This window comes from Geotrypetes seraphini, chromosome 3, assembly GCF_902459505.1.
Source record: "Geotrypetes seraphini chromosome 3, aGeoSer1.1, whole genome shotgun sequence".
In the NCBI taxonomy this organism is placed as follows: domain Eukaryota; kingdom Metazoa; phylum Chordata; class Amphibia; order Gymnophiona; family Dermophiidae; genus Geotrypetes; species Geotrypetes seraphini.
The window spans coordinates 214,605,427-214,622,539 of record NC_047086.1 but is presented as its reverse complement, the minus strand read 5'-3'; the positions used below and the strand labels follow the sequence as shown (position 1 = coordinate 214,622,539).

General features: G+C 44.2%; 1 protein-coding gene across 1 annotated transcript in view; it reads left to right on the top strand.

The window, feature by feature from the left end:
- LRP1 (LDL receptor related protein 1) overlaps nt 1-17,113 on the top strand; it is a 777,705-nt gene that overhangs the window by 595,000 nt on the left and 165,592 nt on the right. Inside the window, exons 52-56 of the mRNA XM_033939435.1 lie at nt 2,993-3,121; nt 8,566-8,688; nt 9,171-9,308; nt 11,177-11,364; nt 14,496-14,679. Of these exons, the coding sequence (XP_033795326.1) occupies nt 2,993-3,121; nt 8,566-8,688; nt 9,171-9,308; nt 11,177-11,364; nt 14,496-14,679 (762 nt within the window). The remainder of the gene's footprint in view (nt 1-2,992; nt 3,122-8,565; nt 8,689-9,170; nt 9,309-11,176; nt 11,365-14,495; nt 14,680-17,113) is intronic.

Sequence of the window (17,113 nt, the reverse complement as noted above, 5' to 3'; positions counted from 1 at the left end):
CTCCCCCAGGGCTTTGAAGTCTTCAGATATGCTGTCCGGGGTGATCCTGGCGGTGTCGTTGGTCCCAACGTGGATTAGAATCATGGGGAAGTGGTCTCGGGGCTTGATGAGTCTGTCAAGGCAAGTGGTTACATCCCGGATCCTGGCCCCTGGCAAACAGCAGACCTCTCTTGATTGTAGGTCTGATCTGCAAATTGGTCCCTCGGTGCCCCTCAGCAGCGAATCTCCGATGACCACTACTCTGCGCTTCTTAGGGGTGGGCCTTACTGTTGATTCTGGAGCTGGAACCGTCTGCCGAACAACTTCTTGAACAACATCTCGTACTTCGTTCTCAGGACCTTCTTGTAGCAGCTGATATCTGTTCCTCAGGACGATTTGTGGTGTCGATGTAGAGCTGCCCTGTATGTGAGAAAAAGAGACAGAGTTAGGTCCTCTGCATTTTCCTGTGGAGGAAGTCACCAGCTGCCAGGAGTCAGCGTCTCCAGTAACTTCCTGCATTCTGACGGTTTTTCTCAAGTTAACAGGTTTGGATGCTTTGGGTGTTCCCAGGGTGATCTTATCAGGTTCCTGTTCCGTGATCTGTGACAGCTCTTGGATGACTCCATCGATGAAGGTCTCGTCATCTCGGATGCTCCTTAAGCGCTGAACCTCCTCTCTCAGGCTCCTCAGCTCCATCAAAAGGCTTTCGTCCGGCTGATCAATTACTGCGTTGAGACTGTAGCCATCTTTCAGGGGATGGCCTCGGTCTGTACAGAGACCTCTGCCCTCCGTCCCGGTTCCCCTTCCATCTGTACTCGGACCATAGCCATCCCCTGGGTACTCTCGGTGACTGAACTACCCATTTTGATTGAAGTCTTGCTGCTTCTAGTTCTACCTGCCATTTACAAAGGTTTATTAAATATTAATTTTTATTTATTTATTTTTTTTAAGATATTTGTTTGGGTAGGGGCTGTTAGGTGTTGGTTAGTAGGTAGTAGTGGTTAGTAGGTATTCTGTGAGTGAAAAAATATTTTCCCCCTATTGGGTTTAAAAGTATTACTCTGTAACTTCATTGAGTCTTTGTAAATCTTGATGCAGTAAAAAAAAAAAAAAAAATTGGATCCACTTGTACCCTTTCTACTCCACTCAGGATTTTGTAGACCTCAATCATATCCCCCCTCAGCTGTCTCTTTTCCAAGCTGAAGAGCCCTAACCTCTTTAGTCTTTCCTCATACGTGAGGTGTTCCTTCCCCTTATCATCTTGGTCGCTCTTCTTCAAGTGATTTCTTGGATGCCAGTCAGCCCTTTGAGCCTTGAAGAATACTGTATAATATGTTTTGGCGTCTACCCGGGGTACTACTTGAGCTCCTTTGATGCTTCTGTTAGCTGTTACTTGTTGGTTCAGCGTTCAAGTGTTATTTTGTTTAAGTAGCACAATGTCAGATGGTCTATTAATAACACAGCTCAGGCTTAATTACAAACATAAGGAAATTCTTCTTCACCCAGAGAGTGACAGAAAACTGGAACGCTCTTCCGGAGTCCGTTATAGGGGAAAACACCCTCCAGGGTTTCAAGACAAAGCTGGACAAGTTCATGCTAAACTGGTGAGACTGGACTCATTTGGAGCACTGTTCTTGACCTTGGGGCCACCGTGTGAGCAGACTGCGGGGCAGGTTGGGCCATTGGTCTGACCCAGCAGCGGCAATTCTCATGTTCTTATTTAAGGAAAAAGCCTCCGACAAGGGCCCTCCCACCTCCACAAAAGATGATTTAAAGGTTCCACCCAAACCATCTTTTGTGGAGGTGGGAGGGCCCTTGTCTGAGGCTTTTTCCTCCGTTTTTAAATTGTAATTAAGCCTGAGCTGTGTTATTAATAGACCATCCGACATTGTGCATTTTTCTTAGTGAAAGTGTTTTCTTAGTATTATTGACTTTTCATAATATCTGAGTCTTTTTGGCTGGAAGGATTTCGTTTAAGTAGAACAGTTGGTTGGTTTGGGAAATTTCCCAATTTGTCCCAACTTCACGTTGTGTCCATGGAGCGCTTCATTGCTTGGGTATTAACCCTTTCGGGACCAAGGGACATATTTGTCCCATAACTTTAAAATCCTATAAATTTTGATTGGGATAGTCTACAGTTCTAAATTTGATATGTACGGATTCCATATGATACTGCCTTTATGTAAACAAACTGGTTCCGACATTCATTCATTAGCGTCGTTGCCAGATTGACGAGAAGATTCACTTGCCACACTGTCCATAAGCCAGAAGTGTGATTTTTTTAAATAAAAATAATGATATTTCACAAAAAAAATCAATTTTTTGGCATCTGCAAGCCCTTTTTACCATAAAAATGTCGTCAAAACCACAAAAATTGGCCTACGATCCTTATGGTCCTGAAAGGGTTTAACTGCAGGCGGTAATACAGCTTCCAGGAAAGTAGGAGGGACACAGAAAAAAAATCCAAAATGGATTTCTTCTGCATGTGGCTTGTGGCCACGGAGAGATAACCCGCTTGTCTAAAATGACACACCTTATTTTCAAGATATTATCAAGGTAAGGACATAATCTCTTTATGTGGGGTAGCAAACCTCATTGGCAAAAAAAAAAAAAAAACCCTCCTTCACTACAATAACTTTGGTGGCTCTGTGCAATGCAAATAAATTGAAAACAGTGCTTATCTGCTGCGGGAGATCAATCACACCCACCACAAACATAAGCAAATAGAAAAAATATAACCACTGTAAACCAAACAAAAAATAATCCAAAGTGCATGTTTTGAATGTAATCTTTAGAGTGTAAGGCAAAAAAATAAGATGACATAAATATAGCCAAACACCCCATTTTATACTGCCGCCAAAACGTAGAGTTTAAGGTCACTTAAGGTTTCAACAGAAATTAGCCAGAAATCAGTATTGAGGAGAGGAAGAATGAGGAGTTGGTAACACTGGAAAAACCTCAACCAAGACAGACTTACATTGTAAGAGCCTCATCCCACTTTATACATTTGCAGATACGAAAACTTGTAGTCCTGGGTTTTTCCAGTGTCCTGGTAGCCCTGTGTGTATTCCACTGTACTGGCTCTGTGATGGGGAACCGGACTGCCAGAATGCGGAAGATGAGAACATCAAGGCAGGATGTGGTAAGTTGTTTTGCAGGAAGAAAGGAGATTAAAGTCTGCTATATGTTTTCAACTTTCTCTGTGATTGCATTTGTTAGCCAAGTTTGTTTTGGTATCCCTGGTCGTTTCCAAAATTATCTTATGAGCATGTACCAAAGGGCATGTACCAAAGGGCCAATTATTTCTTCCCTTCTTTCAGCCTTCTCCTCCAGACCTCATTCCCTCCCCCAACTTTTTCTTTGTTTCATCCTGTCCCCTTCTTTCTTTCTCTCTCCATGCCCCCTTTCTTTCTGTATGTCTGTCTTTCTCTCTCTCTCCCCATGCCCCATTTTTTTCTTTCTTTCACCCTGTCCCCTTTCTTTCTTTCTGGCTCCCTGTCTCCCCCCCCTTTCTTTCTTTCTCCTGCCCTCACCCATGCCACCGCCGCCACAACCACCATGCTGCCACCACCGTCGGGGAAAGGCTGCCACTGGCCATCGGAAATAGGCCGGCGCAGAATTCGCCCTGCTTGTTTCCCGCGGACCGACCAACTCTGGCTGTCTGACATCAATTCTAACGTCGGGGAGGACGTTCCGGGCCAGCCAGGCAGCGATTGGCCCTTTGGTACATGCTTATGAGATTGGCCCTTTGGTACATCTTATGAGCATGTACCAAAGAGCATTGCCCTTCTTTGTTGTAATACATTTTGAATGCAAGGTGCTCATAGTAATCTGGGTTATTCCCTAATTTAGGTTATAGTGCTATACATATAGCTAGCTGATTTGAAGTGATATAAATCAGTGGTTCCCAAACTGGCCAGGGCGGACACAGCCTGCGCTATGTCTTCTAACTCCCCTTCTCTCATCTTGTCAGTTTGGTGCTGTAAGTTATTTACATCTTCACCTACTTCATTCAAGCAGTCCTTAACCTTCTCTAGTTGGTGTGAGTGCCGCTCTTGTTGGGCACTATTTGTATGGCCTTGCTTGTCTAGCTTTCCTGCCTCAACCTCTTTTGTTGTAATTTTCTCCTGAAGCATCTCCATCCTTTCCAGACACTGCCTCATTTCTTGCTGTTGGGCCTAGCTACTGGCTACCTGCTCTCTGATTTGTCAAAGCTGGATACTGATCTGGGCCATCTAGTTTCTGAGAGCTTCTGTCTGCTGCTGACATTGAACTAGGTACTCTTCCCCCGTTTCTCCACAAGATCCCTGTGGGAAATCTTTAGTTGACTGACCACTTCCCTTCAGTTATTCAGAGCTTAGTTCAGCCCATTCTTGACGGGTCATTTCCAGCTCCTTTCTCCACTGAGCAACCTGAGTTTTCCCCATTTCCTCCAGATTTCCTTTCAAGATCACTATCTCTTGTCCTCTTTCTGGGTCATACAGGCTCCTTCCCAGAGCTTGGATGCCTGGGGCCTAGCTTCAGGGGTTCTTTCCTGCTCTCCCACTATATTCCCCATATTTCTGGTTCTGGGGTCCATTAAGGTGTCCATTCCCTGTGGAAGCAAACCCTCTTTGTCCTGTACTTGTACTGGGGAGGTGCACCCAGCTCTCCAACCTAGCATGCCAAATGCATTTGCAAACCATTTGAGTGATGCAACCTCCAGGCTGAATTCTATGGTCAGCGATCCCTTGGTTGACTACTAATACAGCTAAATTGCCTCTGAAGTCGGGGTCTAATACAGCCACAACCAGGGAGTGCTGCATGGCCAAGCCCAATCGGGTGCTATTCTCAGGTAGGAACTCGGTGGAGGGGAAACTTGCAAGTGCGTATATATCAGGGACCTCCTATTAGCGGGAAATAGCTATTCATGAGTGGCATATAAATCATACCCCACCACTTGTGAATAAGCTTGCGTAGGGGTGTGAGCTGTATCAGATAGAACCACCCACCTAATGGTAGGGCACCATTGCCTCCGACTGTTTTCCCGCTGCTGGTATCTCCTAGGAATCAGGTAATCCTACTGGGACCCTCCCCCTTCTTACTTGTGCTCCTAGTACCCATTTATCAGGACCTACAAGACTGCCCTGTTGCTTGTCCTCTGGGCATCTGGCCTGGGTTGCTACACGGATTCAATCAGGCCAGTCCCTTCCTAGAACTAAGGGATAGGAAACAGAATCCAAGACATCTAGTTCCAAGTTCTGTTCCTTTCCCTTGAATTCAAGAGCAGTTCTGTGGAAAGGATATTCCCTCATATCCCCATGGACACATAAGATGGATACCTTTCCAGTGCTACCTTTTGAAGAGCCTTCCCTCTATATCTGGTTCCAGAACTGCTGGGACATAACAGTCTGCTCTGCCCCTGTGTCTACCAGGGCAAAGACCCTTTTCCTGGCCACAGAAACCTGTACCTGGCATTCTCCCCTTGCATAACTGTTGGGCTTTCGAGCTGCTATGAAATTCCTCTTTTCCCTACAGAACCACTGGGTATGTCTGCTTTTCCCACATATGTAACATTTGGGCCCTTCTCTAGGCAGGTTTTGTCTGGGGCCTGGAGGGACAGGACTTTTATGGGGTGACTTCCTAAGGTCAATGCCTTTCACTACCCGTGGGTGCTCCCTTAAAGTTTAGGCTTTGCTGGGGGGTCAGGTTTACTTTCCCCTAGCAAACCCTGTGCATCCAAATAGGCCTCAGCAACTTCCAGTGCCTGTGTCAGGCTAGGGCAACCTTGCCTTCAGATCCAGCCCCTCATATTCTTGGAGACCACTTCCAAAAATTGCTCCTTCATGATTTCCGTGAAGAGTGCTCACGGGTCACCAAGGCAAGGTTGGAGTCATCTTTCAGCTAGCTTTGTTAAGCCTCAGAGAAAGACCTAAAGCCCTTTTACAATCTAGCATTTCAATAGCTCTAAATGTCTGTCTATAGTGTTTATATGTGTACCCTAGGTAATCTAGAATATGGGTCTTTGCAAGTTGGTAACTGTTGGCTTGCTCTGCACTTAGTGTCTGAAAGGCAGTCAGAGTCTCCCCTGCTAAGCAAGGCAATAATCTGACCACCCATTGTTCTGGTGGCCAACCAGCTGCAATTGCTATCCTTTCAAAGAAATTTAAAAAGTCATCCAGAGTATCGCTGGGTGCTATCTTGTACAAGTTTAAGGTAGATAGTGTATTAGATCCTACCATACGCTGTGTAGGAGGATTCTGGAACAACTGTCCGGTAGGAGGTATGATAGGCTGCTGTTGTAACAATTGTGTGAGCGCCTTGGTCTGTTCTCCCATTGCCTTGGCCAGTTCATCATGCTGGAGTCTTGTCGCTTCCAGGCTGGCATTCCACAGGTCTTGGTTGGCCTTCAAGATCTCCCTCTGGACCTCGATCTGCTTCTGACGCTGACCTGCCAGTATCGACAACACTTGCTGTTGCTCTATCTTGCGTCCCTGAAAACTCAAACAGAAAAAAAAACCCAACCCAAGTGTGGTTCTTTTAAATAGATCTTTATCCCTCTTTCAAGAATGATAGTCTTTAGGACTTCCCTACACTAGTACCACTGTATCCTCACCAGAGCCCCGCTAGGTACTTTTTAACTGAGGGCCCGATGAGTCTGAGCTTTGAGGTTCATGGCCCCGCCAGCTTTTCTCCAATCGGCTCTCCTGTGGAGCTCCGCCAGCCTGGATTAGGTAATCCACTCTCAGGATCGGGTTCTCCCTACTGTGCCTTGCCTGGGCTCCAATCTTCTGGTCCTCGGCTTCTGGCATCAGTCAGGGTTTTCCTCGGATGTACGGATCCCTGGCTGCTTGTTGGTTTGCTTGCAAAAAGAATGAGTCCAACAACAAAACAGACAGTTAAAAAACAAACAAACCTTTTTTTTCCTGCTATGTCTGGGTGTCTCATGTAGGGGCGCATATCACACTCCTGACACCACTTTGTTGCCCCAGGGTCTGTGAGCTTCATATAGAAACATGATGGCAGATAAAGGCCAAATGCCCCATCCAGTCAGCCCATCTGCAGTAACCATTATCTCTTCTTCTCTTTAAGAGATCCCACGTGCCTATCCCAGGCTTTCTTAAATTCAGACACAGTCTCCACACACCTACTACCCTTTCTATAAAAAAGTATTTCCTTAGATTACTCCTGAGCCTATCACCTCTTAACTTCATCCTAAGCTTTCTCATTCCACAGCTTCCATTCAAATGAAAGACTCACCTCATGCGCATTTATATTATATAGGTATTTAAATGACTTTATCATATCTGCCCTCTCCCGCCTTTCCTCCAAAGTATTGAGATCTCTAAGTCTGTCACACTGCAGCAATCCTCACTCACAGGATCAAAATATAGGATGGTAACAAGGTTCCCAAAGTCATTTACATCAATACGAAAATCCAGTGCAGATGTTTTGACTTGGCTCATATCATTGCCTCCTTTGTCAAATGCAGCTTAATTATTTACTTCTGTATTATTCCTTCAGAAATAAAAACTAATAGACAGCATAGTTTCATTTTTACTTATCGTTTTTAGTGCAGTATCTCTAGCATACGCTGACGGGACCCGCTTCGCCCACAAGGGCTTTCTCAAGGGTTCATAGAGGAGCTCTTTACTAACGTCCTTCCTCTTTTGGGGCTAGAGAAAAACTGCAGTTCTGGGATTTCCATTAACTTCTCTTGGCTTGGGAGTTCTGCCTGGGATAGCTGGGCAGGTTCTTCAGCCTCTATCATTTCTACCTCATTGCTCTGTCTATTCTGGGGTTTTCTCCATAGCAAGTCTTCATCCTCTGTCTCTACTCTTGCCCTTACCTTCTGTCTATATCTCTCCCTCTTGTGTACGAGTTCCCTCCTTTTGTTTGTGTGAGCCCTACCCAAACCTACATGAGGCAGGTGTGGGTCATGGTTCTCACTGGCTCCCCCTCTGGCCAGCCTGCAAATCTCTGCCTGATCTGATTACAGGGAATTGTTGCTGTTTTCTTAGTAAAGCTTTATAAGGTTTTGCTTTCTGCGTGCTTTATCTTCATTATTGGATACCCTATCTTGCCAGAGTTCATGCTCTGGGGCAACTGGGCCAGGATAGGCAGCCAAATTTCAGTGAGCCAGGGCTAAGCTTTTCTCACCTTGGAACCTGTTTTTCTTTGACTTTTAAATGGGATCAAGTCAGGAACTGTGTCGGACTTGTCACAATATATATATAATATTCCACTTAAATGCTATTCTATAAATATGTGCATATTTGCAAGGGAAGTATATGCATGGGTGAGACATAAGTGGGACACTCACTTACATGCAGAATTTAAAGAACATTTAGGTGCTTACACTGACACCACCTCTGTAGCTGACATAATTGCAACTGCCTATATCAGGATATACCAGAATAGAATAGGCTTCGACCACACTCCACACCTCCACTGGGGCACCTAAGTGGAGGCCCCCAGTCATAATATTGCTTCCATAAAGCAGAGAATATTAGCCTAAGATGCTTTAGTTATATCTTCTTGCATAGGTTCTTCTTTGGTAGCCTGGACATCAGCCACTAATGTTTTGCCTTCTTCTTTCCATCATAGTATATAACAATACTTGCAGTGCCAGAGAATTTATGTGTCAGAACAAGCAGTGCATTCCCAAACAGTTTGTGTGTGACCATGACCGCGACTGCATCGACGGATCCGATGAGGCCCCAGAATGTGGTACGTCTCGCTTAGGGGCGGGGACAGGGCTGGCTCAGCCTATGGACCAGGTGAGGCCCTGGCCCAAGGTACTGGACATAAAGAGTGCCAAAATCCCAGTCGGGCATCCTTTCCTTTCTCTTCCTTCCCTCTACAGGTGGGGAGGGAGAGATGTTGGGGGGGATTCAGAATTTTGGTGCCCTTTATCACCATCATTGGGAGGGAGGGTTGCTACTGGATCATGGGGGTAGGGTGGAGTGGGGATACTTCATATAGAGGGGGATCAACTGGATCATAGGGGTGGGGGGGGGGAGGCATGGATGCAAAAGTTGGCTCAAGGTGCCACAGTCCTGGGCAAGGATAGGTCGGGAACTGTGGGAAGCTGATTAAAAAGCCTTTTCTTTCAAATACATATGTTCACAAAACAGCTCTGCAAAACTCATAATTGTGCTCCGTTTCTGACTGTTAAATCTAACCATGTTGTCTTGTCTGATGTCTGGTAGAATACTCAACTTGCAGCCCCCTGGAGTTCCGCTGTGCAGACAGCAGGTGCCTGAACCTTGAGTGGGAGTGCGATGGGGAGTTTGACTGTCATGATCATTCAGATGAGGCTCCAAAAAATCCACGCTGTACCAGTTCTGGTGGGTGCACCTTAAGTCAGTAATGGATTTGGTAATTTTATATTAGCCCAATTTCTCCCGCTTTCTCTCTTTCACGTACGCACTGCAGCTTTCTAGGAACATCCACCAGTGTAACATAAGAACAAAAGAAATGCCATAGTGGGTCAAGTTAGTGGTTTACTGAGCCCAGCAGTCTGTCTCACATAGTATCAATCTGGGTCTCTTGCAGGACCTGCCTAACATATCCCCATTGCTCACAGCTTCCGGCTGTAAGAAATGTCACTCCTCAAGTTAGGCTGGCCAGTAGTTATCCCTCCTCCTCCAGTTTTAGGCCCCCTTTTATCAAGCCGCATTAGGGTTTTTTATCGCCAGCCGCTGCAGTAAAAGCTCTGACACTCATAGGAATTCTTGATAAAAGGGGGCCTTAATTTCTCTGACTGTTTTTCTTTAACTCTTTATTTTAGAATTTTCATAATGTACAGCAAGCTTTTGATGGTATTTAAGTTTCTTTTTTGGACAGATAGTAGCAGCAATTTTAAGTTAGGTTTGATGGTTTTATTTTTATTGTTTGACTGTATTTTGTTGTGTATGTTTTTTTGTACTCTGCAAGATAAGAGCAGTCTATATATTTAAAAATAAGAATAATGATGATGATAATAATGACAATGCTAGATATCACTAAATAATTTCTGTGACTGTTTTTTATACATAATAACCCAATCCTAACACTCTCGTGTAAGTCAAAGATAGGTAATTAAAGCAGAGGAAAAAGAGTCTCAGTAACCCCACAAACCATCCACCAAGGATAATCTAGGTCCGTGTATATATGGGGTTCCGATGTCTATCGTTGACTCAAAAAAACCTCCGAGTAATTCTCTATCTGCTATATTCTTTAATTCATTGTACGTAAAGTTTCTCTTTATTGTATTTACATTTTCCTTCATTGTATTCACAATTTCTTTTATTGTAAACCGCCTAGAAGTCGCAAGATAGCTGGCGGTATATAAAAATAAAGTTATTATTATTATTATTATTTTTAACATATAATTTTTATATTTGTTTTTTATGTTGGTATTTCAACTTTGTTTTATCAATAAATAAATATGCTGCTTATAATTTTTCATATAAAACTTTTCTTAGTGCAAGGACTTATCTTAGTCTGCAGGTATGATTAAACAGTCATAACTGTTTATTTATTTTATTTATGAAAGCTGCAGTGCCACCATGTTATCCTGAGTCATTCATGGTGGTTTACATCCTCAGTAGCAGTAGAGACTGACACGGTGACAAAATTCATCACCGTTCCCGTCCCCGCGGATAACCGCGGGAAATAATCCCATGTCATTTTCTAGTGTCTATTTCAACCTCGGTCCTTCTACACCAGCATTCTTCAAAGCAAAGCTTGCGGGTCAGTGGTTGTGGCCATTCATACTCTGGTTCTTATGTGAACCAAGGATAATGAAGCCATTGTGACATCACTGATGTGATTGGCTCTTAGGCACTGGTGGAATGAGGCATTATGACATCACAATATCTGCTTCTACACCAGCATTCTTCAAAGCAAAGCTTGTGGGTCAGTGGTTGTGGCCATTCATACTCTGATTCTTCCCTCTCTCCTTAAAGAATGACATGAAGATGGTTTCCCGCGGTTATCCGTGGGGACGGGAACGGTGATGAATTTTGTCACCGTGTCATTCTCTAAGTAGCAGAACGTATACCAAAGGCCAGCTAGCACATAGTAAGGCTTCAAAGAGAACCTGCTTTCTCAGCCCTGACATTTTCTGACGGTGTCAAGAGCACGTGTGTCATTTTCCCAGTCAGGCTCTGCCGAGTTGTTTCACAAATATTTTCTGCGTGTAATGACAGTTGTCTTTGTGTGCATCTATCAGAAAACAAGTGCAACGAGTCCTTCTTCATGTGCAAGAATGGGAATTGTATCGCCGAGAGCTTGATCTGTGACAATAATGATGACTGCAAAGATGGCTCGGACGAGCTGAACTGCTTTATCAATGAGTGTCTTAACAAGAAGCTCAGCGGCTGTACCCAGGAATGTGAGGACCTCAAAATTGGCTACAAGGTTGAGACCTTAGACTTCATTTGCTTTCGTTAAGTTTGAAAATGAGTGAAAGGTTAAAATGGATATAATTTTGTTTTTCTTTTTAAGAGTAGAATATGAACTGAGAACATAGGAGCTAACTTTTCAAAATGACTGAGGTGCTCAATTTGGCACACATTACCACGTCTGAAAAAAGGAAAATAGAGTATGACAGGGTCATGAGCAAACTGGGCAGGTCATATTTAGATGTACAGCACAGCAGATAGTACATTCACTGGATGGGCTCGTGGCTAAAAATAGAACTAGGGGAGCACTGAATGTTCCAACAATTCCTTTTTTCCCAATGTCATCTCATCCCCCACCAATTTACTCCATCTTTTCTTCCCTTCCCCTCCCTTCTGCAGCCCATCTATAGCAGAGTCATATTCCTTGCAGTCCAGCATGGTATATTTTTGTGAAAAAGGAACACGATGTTCCTCTCCATTCCTCTTTCAATTTGAGGCTTGACTACAGGTCCTCTCCATTACAAAACTTTTTCAAGTCATGGCATCTCGTATTGCCAGAAACCCCTTCTGCCCCTCCTTGTCCCTTCAGCAATAGAACTTGTATATCCTGATGATCATAGGACTGGAGGAAAATGGCAAAATACCAGCTATTCTCCACCCTTGATCCAGCCCAGCTAGCACAGAAATCTTTACTTTTGTGTTTACAGTTTGTCTTATACCAGTGTATTGCAAACTGTGTGCCGCAGCACACCAATATGTCTCTTAAAATTTTAGGTGTCCCGTGAGACGCCGGGGACGAGAAGAGGCACCGGCTGACTTCCTACAGGATGTGTCTCTCACGGTGAGAGGCACATCCTGTAGGCAATCAGCTGGTACCAGCACCTCTCCTCTCCAAGCATCTTCCCTGACGGCACCCCCCACTGGCATCCCAGAGCCCGTGCGGACATCGATATGATGACCTCATTCATGTGCACTTCCGGATGTCTCAAGCCGCGGCCACTACATTTACTGTGCTGTGGCTCGACAAAGTTTGCGGGACACTGTCTCTGCTTACTCTTGGATATTCCATTATGCTTCCTCTTCATCTTCATGTTTTTGTCTTTTGTTAATTTGGTTCCAGTCTTCTCATGTATTTCATTTCTGTTTACTTCATGTGTTTGACTCTAATAATCTGTGTCTCTGCCTTCTCTCATTTCACTTCCCTCCAGTGTCACCCCCTCAGACCACTTCTCACCCTTCTCACCTTCATGATCTCTTTCCTCTCAACTCCTCTTTTCCCAAACCTACAAAGATGCACTCCATTTCTGTCAGCTCCTCTTTCCTCTGCATCTTGTCTCTTCTGCCTGCTGTTTTTCTCTCCCAAATCATGTCTTTCTCCCAGCTCCCTTCCCCCATTATAGTCCCCTCTATTCATTTCTCCTCAGCAACACTACCAGTGCCTATCCCAATCATCCAGCCTTTCTCCTCCTTACAGCTACTTTGTTTCTTCTAGCCTTTTACAGCAGCATTCTCATTTCAAGGCAGTAAGTCCTTTGAGTTTCTCTACAGCTCCAATCTCTGCTTGTCCCCATTACCCAGCCACTCTTTCCCATACAGATCCTTTCTGCCTCTTTTAGCCCTTCACAGCAGAATTCTCTCTCCCTGTCAGAAACCCCTTTCAATCCCCTTCACTCCTTCCTAGACATCTCCACCCCCAGTGCATGTCCCCATCACCTAAGCCCTCTACTCCTTATAGCTCCTTTTTTAACTTTTAGCCTTTCACAGCAGAATTCTCTCTCCTGGGCAATAACCCCTTTCAATTCACTTACATCTTCTTATTCCTCTCTCCTTAGCCCGACTTCCTATCCCCCAGGTCCCTTTCCCTCACAACTGCTTTCTGCCACCTCCAGCTCTTCAAAGCCGCATTCTGTCTCCTGGACAGTAATCCCTTCACCCCTTCCTAACCCCTCCATTCTTCTCCAGTATGTCTCTTTCTTTTTTACCTTAAAAGCTAAACATGTTGTTGTCATGCCAATAAAAGTTATGTGACTTAGTCGTCTTTCATTGCCTTTCTGTTGCTCCTGCCCTTCTTTCAGTGTCTGTCTGTTGCTCCTGCCTTCCCATTGGCAGCTGCAGGCAGGAAGTGTATTTATGCTCGGTTAGGACTGTCCTAACTACTTCCTGCCTATAGCTGCCAATGGAAGGGCAGGAGCAACAGACAGACACTGAAAGAAGACTAAGTCACATAGCAGGAAGGAAATGTTTCTGTATCCCAGTTACTGCACCCTGTAGACTATTGTCTGGAATTTCTGACCAATGGGCTACAGGAGAAAGAGAGAGAGGAGGGAGCTGTTCCTTCTTCTCTCTCTTCCTCCTGTAGCCCACTGGTCTGAAATTCCAGCCAATAGTCTATAGGGAGATGGGTTCAGTAACTGGGATACAGAAACAATTCTGAGCTCCCTCCTTTCTCTCTTCTTCCTATAGCCCATTGGTCAGAAATTCCAGCCAATAGCCTACAGAAAGATGGGTGCAGTAACTGGGACACACTTCTATTGGCAGCTGCAGGCAGGAAGTGCCCTTACTCTTGGAGAGGAGGGAGCTGCCTACCTACTCCCTCAATCCAATGGTTCAAGTCAAAGCTGAAATTTTGATGTCAGTCCCCCCTCAAAGGTATAAAGATTAGTGTATTGCTATAGCACATTGAGGAATGTTTCTGATTATTCTGAAGTTTGGATTGTTCATTGCAATGTTTAACATGTTTGTTCTACTTTGAGAGCAGGACAGTACTGTATTTTGGAAAGTCTCCCCATAGCCCCCTTTCTTACGTATATTTATATAGGGCTGTCACCTGCTTTGGTATAAACTGAAGAGGGCGGCAGAGCACTCAGTAGAAGGAGGAGGAGTTGAAAACCTGGACTAGATTCCTTCTGCACAACTTGCGAGCATGAGGAGAATACTCTACTTTCCAGAATGACACATCTGTCTATTAGAAAAGATATTAGTAAGGTAAGAACCTAATCTCTTTATTAAATAGACCTCCAGATCCATCCTCAATAGTGTAGTTTTCAAATTTGAACACATCATCTTTGTTTAGGTCAGGAATTGTGCTATACATCTGCCTCCCACGCCCCCACCCTCAAGTTAACTTCTTTGTCTTGAACTCTGCAGTGCAGGTGCCGTCCTGGCTTTAGACTGAAGGATGACAGGAAAACATGCATTGACATAGACGAGTGTACAACCACGTATCCATGTAGTCAGAAGTGTATCAACACCCCAGGAAGCTATCACTGCCTGTGTGTGGAGGGATACGAGACCAAACCAAATGACACCACAGGCTGTAAAGCCACTATAGGTAAGTCAGCTGCTTGAAAGATGCAGTTAAATTTTGAAGTGTCTTTTGATTATCACAAATGCTCATTTCTTGGGAAAGGAATTTCAGCACGACCAAAAAAGGATTTAGTTACATTGTAGCAATGAATTTATGTTGACCCAAAAATGTTTGAGATGGGGCAGGGGGGGGGTGCAATGCAAATACAAACAAATGAATATGCATATTGGAGATTTGCATGGACTGCTTCCTCAATATGCAAATCTGTCTCATGCTTGTTCGTATTGCTGATATCCAGGAAACCTGGGTGTGTGTTGAGGACTGGGTTGAGAACCACTGCCATAGATACCTAGAAATGAAGTTAAAGGGAAATTACTTTTAAAACCAATTGGAGGAAATTTTTTTTCACTCAGAGAATAGTTAAGATCTGGAACGCATTGCAAGAGGATGTGGTAAGAGCAGATAGTGTAGCTGGTTTTAAGAAAGGTTTGGAAAAGTTCTAGGAGGAGAAGTCCATAGTCTGTTGTTAAGAAAGACATGGGAGAAGCCACTGCTTGCTCTGGATTGGTAGCATGGAATATTGCTACACCTTGGGTTTTGGCCACCTTGGGTTTTGGGTGACCTGGATTGGCCATCATGAGAACGGGCTACTGGGCTTGATGGACCATTGGTCTGACCCAGTAAGGCTATTCTTATGTTCTTATATTCAGTAGATTTGCCCAAGAAACTATGGATGTTCCGCAAACTGGTTACATTTAGTTTGTCTAACAAGTTGTCAGACAAAATTTAATCAATTAAAGGCGGTAGAGCAGGGGTTCCCAAAGTCCCTCCTTGAGGGCCGAATCCAGTCGGGTTTTCAGGATTTCCCCAATGCATATGCATTGAAAGCAGTGCATGCACATAGATTCGGCCCTCAAGGAGGGACTTTGGGGACCCCTGCGGTAGAGAAAAGGAGTGCAGTTAAAAAGAGACAGTTAAAGGTTAACACAGGACAATGAAAAGAAGATATTAAAGTCTCTTAGAAATTTTAACCATCGAAGACGTCTTTAAATAAAAAGGTTTTTAATAAACCTTTGAATTTGTCTAATGACTTTTCTTCCCTCAGTTGTTTCGGGAGTGAATTCCAAGTTTGTGGGGCAACAGTTGAAAAGATAGTATCTCTTCGGGTATTAATGATGGGATGGACAGGAGGTTTTTGTGGTCAGATCTTAATGCTCTTGACGGAGCACAGGGAATAAGCATTCTCTCCAGGAATAGGGGAAGTTTACAGATTGATGAGTCAATAAGCATATTTTTAAATGTAATTCTATGGTTTATTGGTAGCCTGTGAGCTTGCTTTAGAAGGGGTGTAATGTGATCAAATTTTCTAGATTGGGTGATGATTTTTATTGCGGAGTTTTGAATGATTTGTATAGGGAAAGGGAAAGAAGATACCAGGCCTCAAGGCAAAGCAAAATCAACAAAGATAGGCACTGGAGATGTCACATCCAACCTGTGGATACTGAGCCTTTATTTGCAGTTTTATCAAAGTTTCATAACAAGTCTTAAAACAAGTAAAGTTCCAAAAAAACAAACAACAAAGTCCCGACTAGGATCCGAGTTTCGGCAATACCATCACCTTCCTCAGGGGACAATTTCGTACTTGCAAAGCTCTGTAAACTGTGCGTGCGAACGCATCGGCGTCTCTCCATCCGAAAAGAAGCGCCAAAAAGCTTCTTTTGGGATGGAGAGACGCCGACGCATTGGCAGTAGATAACGTAGAAGTCTACTGGGACCTCTGCCTAGGGAGCATAACCATAAACTAGCCTGGATATTGCTGAACACTGGATAACAGCCTCCAAAGCCTGCCTTTTCACTGAACTAAGGTTTTGTTTGACAGATTGCTCTAAATTTGTTATAAAAATCACTCTTAGAAAACCTTGCAGTCTGAGATTGCATGGTTGGCCTCTCATCAGTATGTATATCCTGAAATACATATGTGAGAGCTTTATCTTATGCATATTCATGGCAGATATCATGGAAGCCTGACTCGATTCCCAATGCAGCTCCCTGTGAACCTGGGCAAGTCACTTAACACTTCGTTGACCCAGGTAGAAAATAAACTACACAGAAAAAGCAGTATACAAGTCCCTTCCCCCTTACTGCTGTCCTTGCAGAGAGATTTGGGAACTACTACTTTAGGGAAAGGCGTTGATCAAGCTAAATGCTGTATTTGCGTTTGGAAGGGCATTTTTGTTGTGAATTGGAATGGCTCAGGATGAACAGAGTGTATATTTGTGGGCCCTTCTCTAGACCAGGGCTGCCCAAGTCCGATCCTCGAGATCTACTGGCAGGCCAGGTTTTCAGGATATCCACAATGAATATGCATGAGAGAGATTTGCCTGTACTGCCTTCTTGGTATGCAAATCTCTCGCTCATGCATATTCATTGTGGATATCCTGAAAACCTGGCTTGCCAG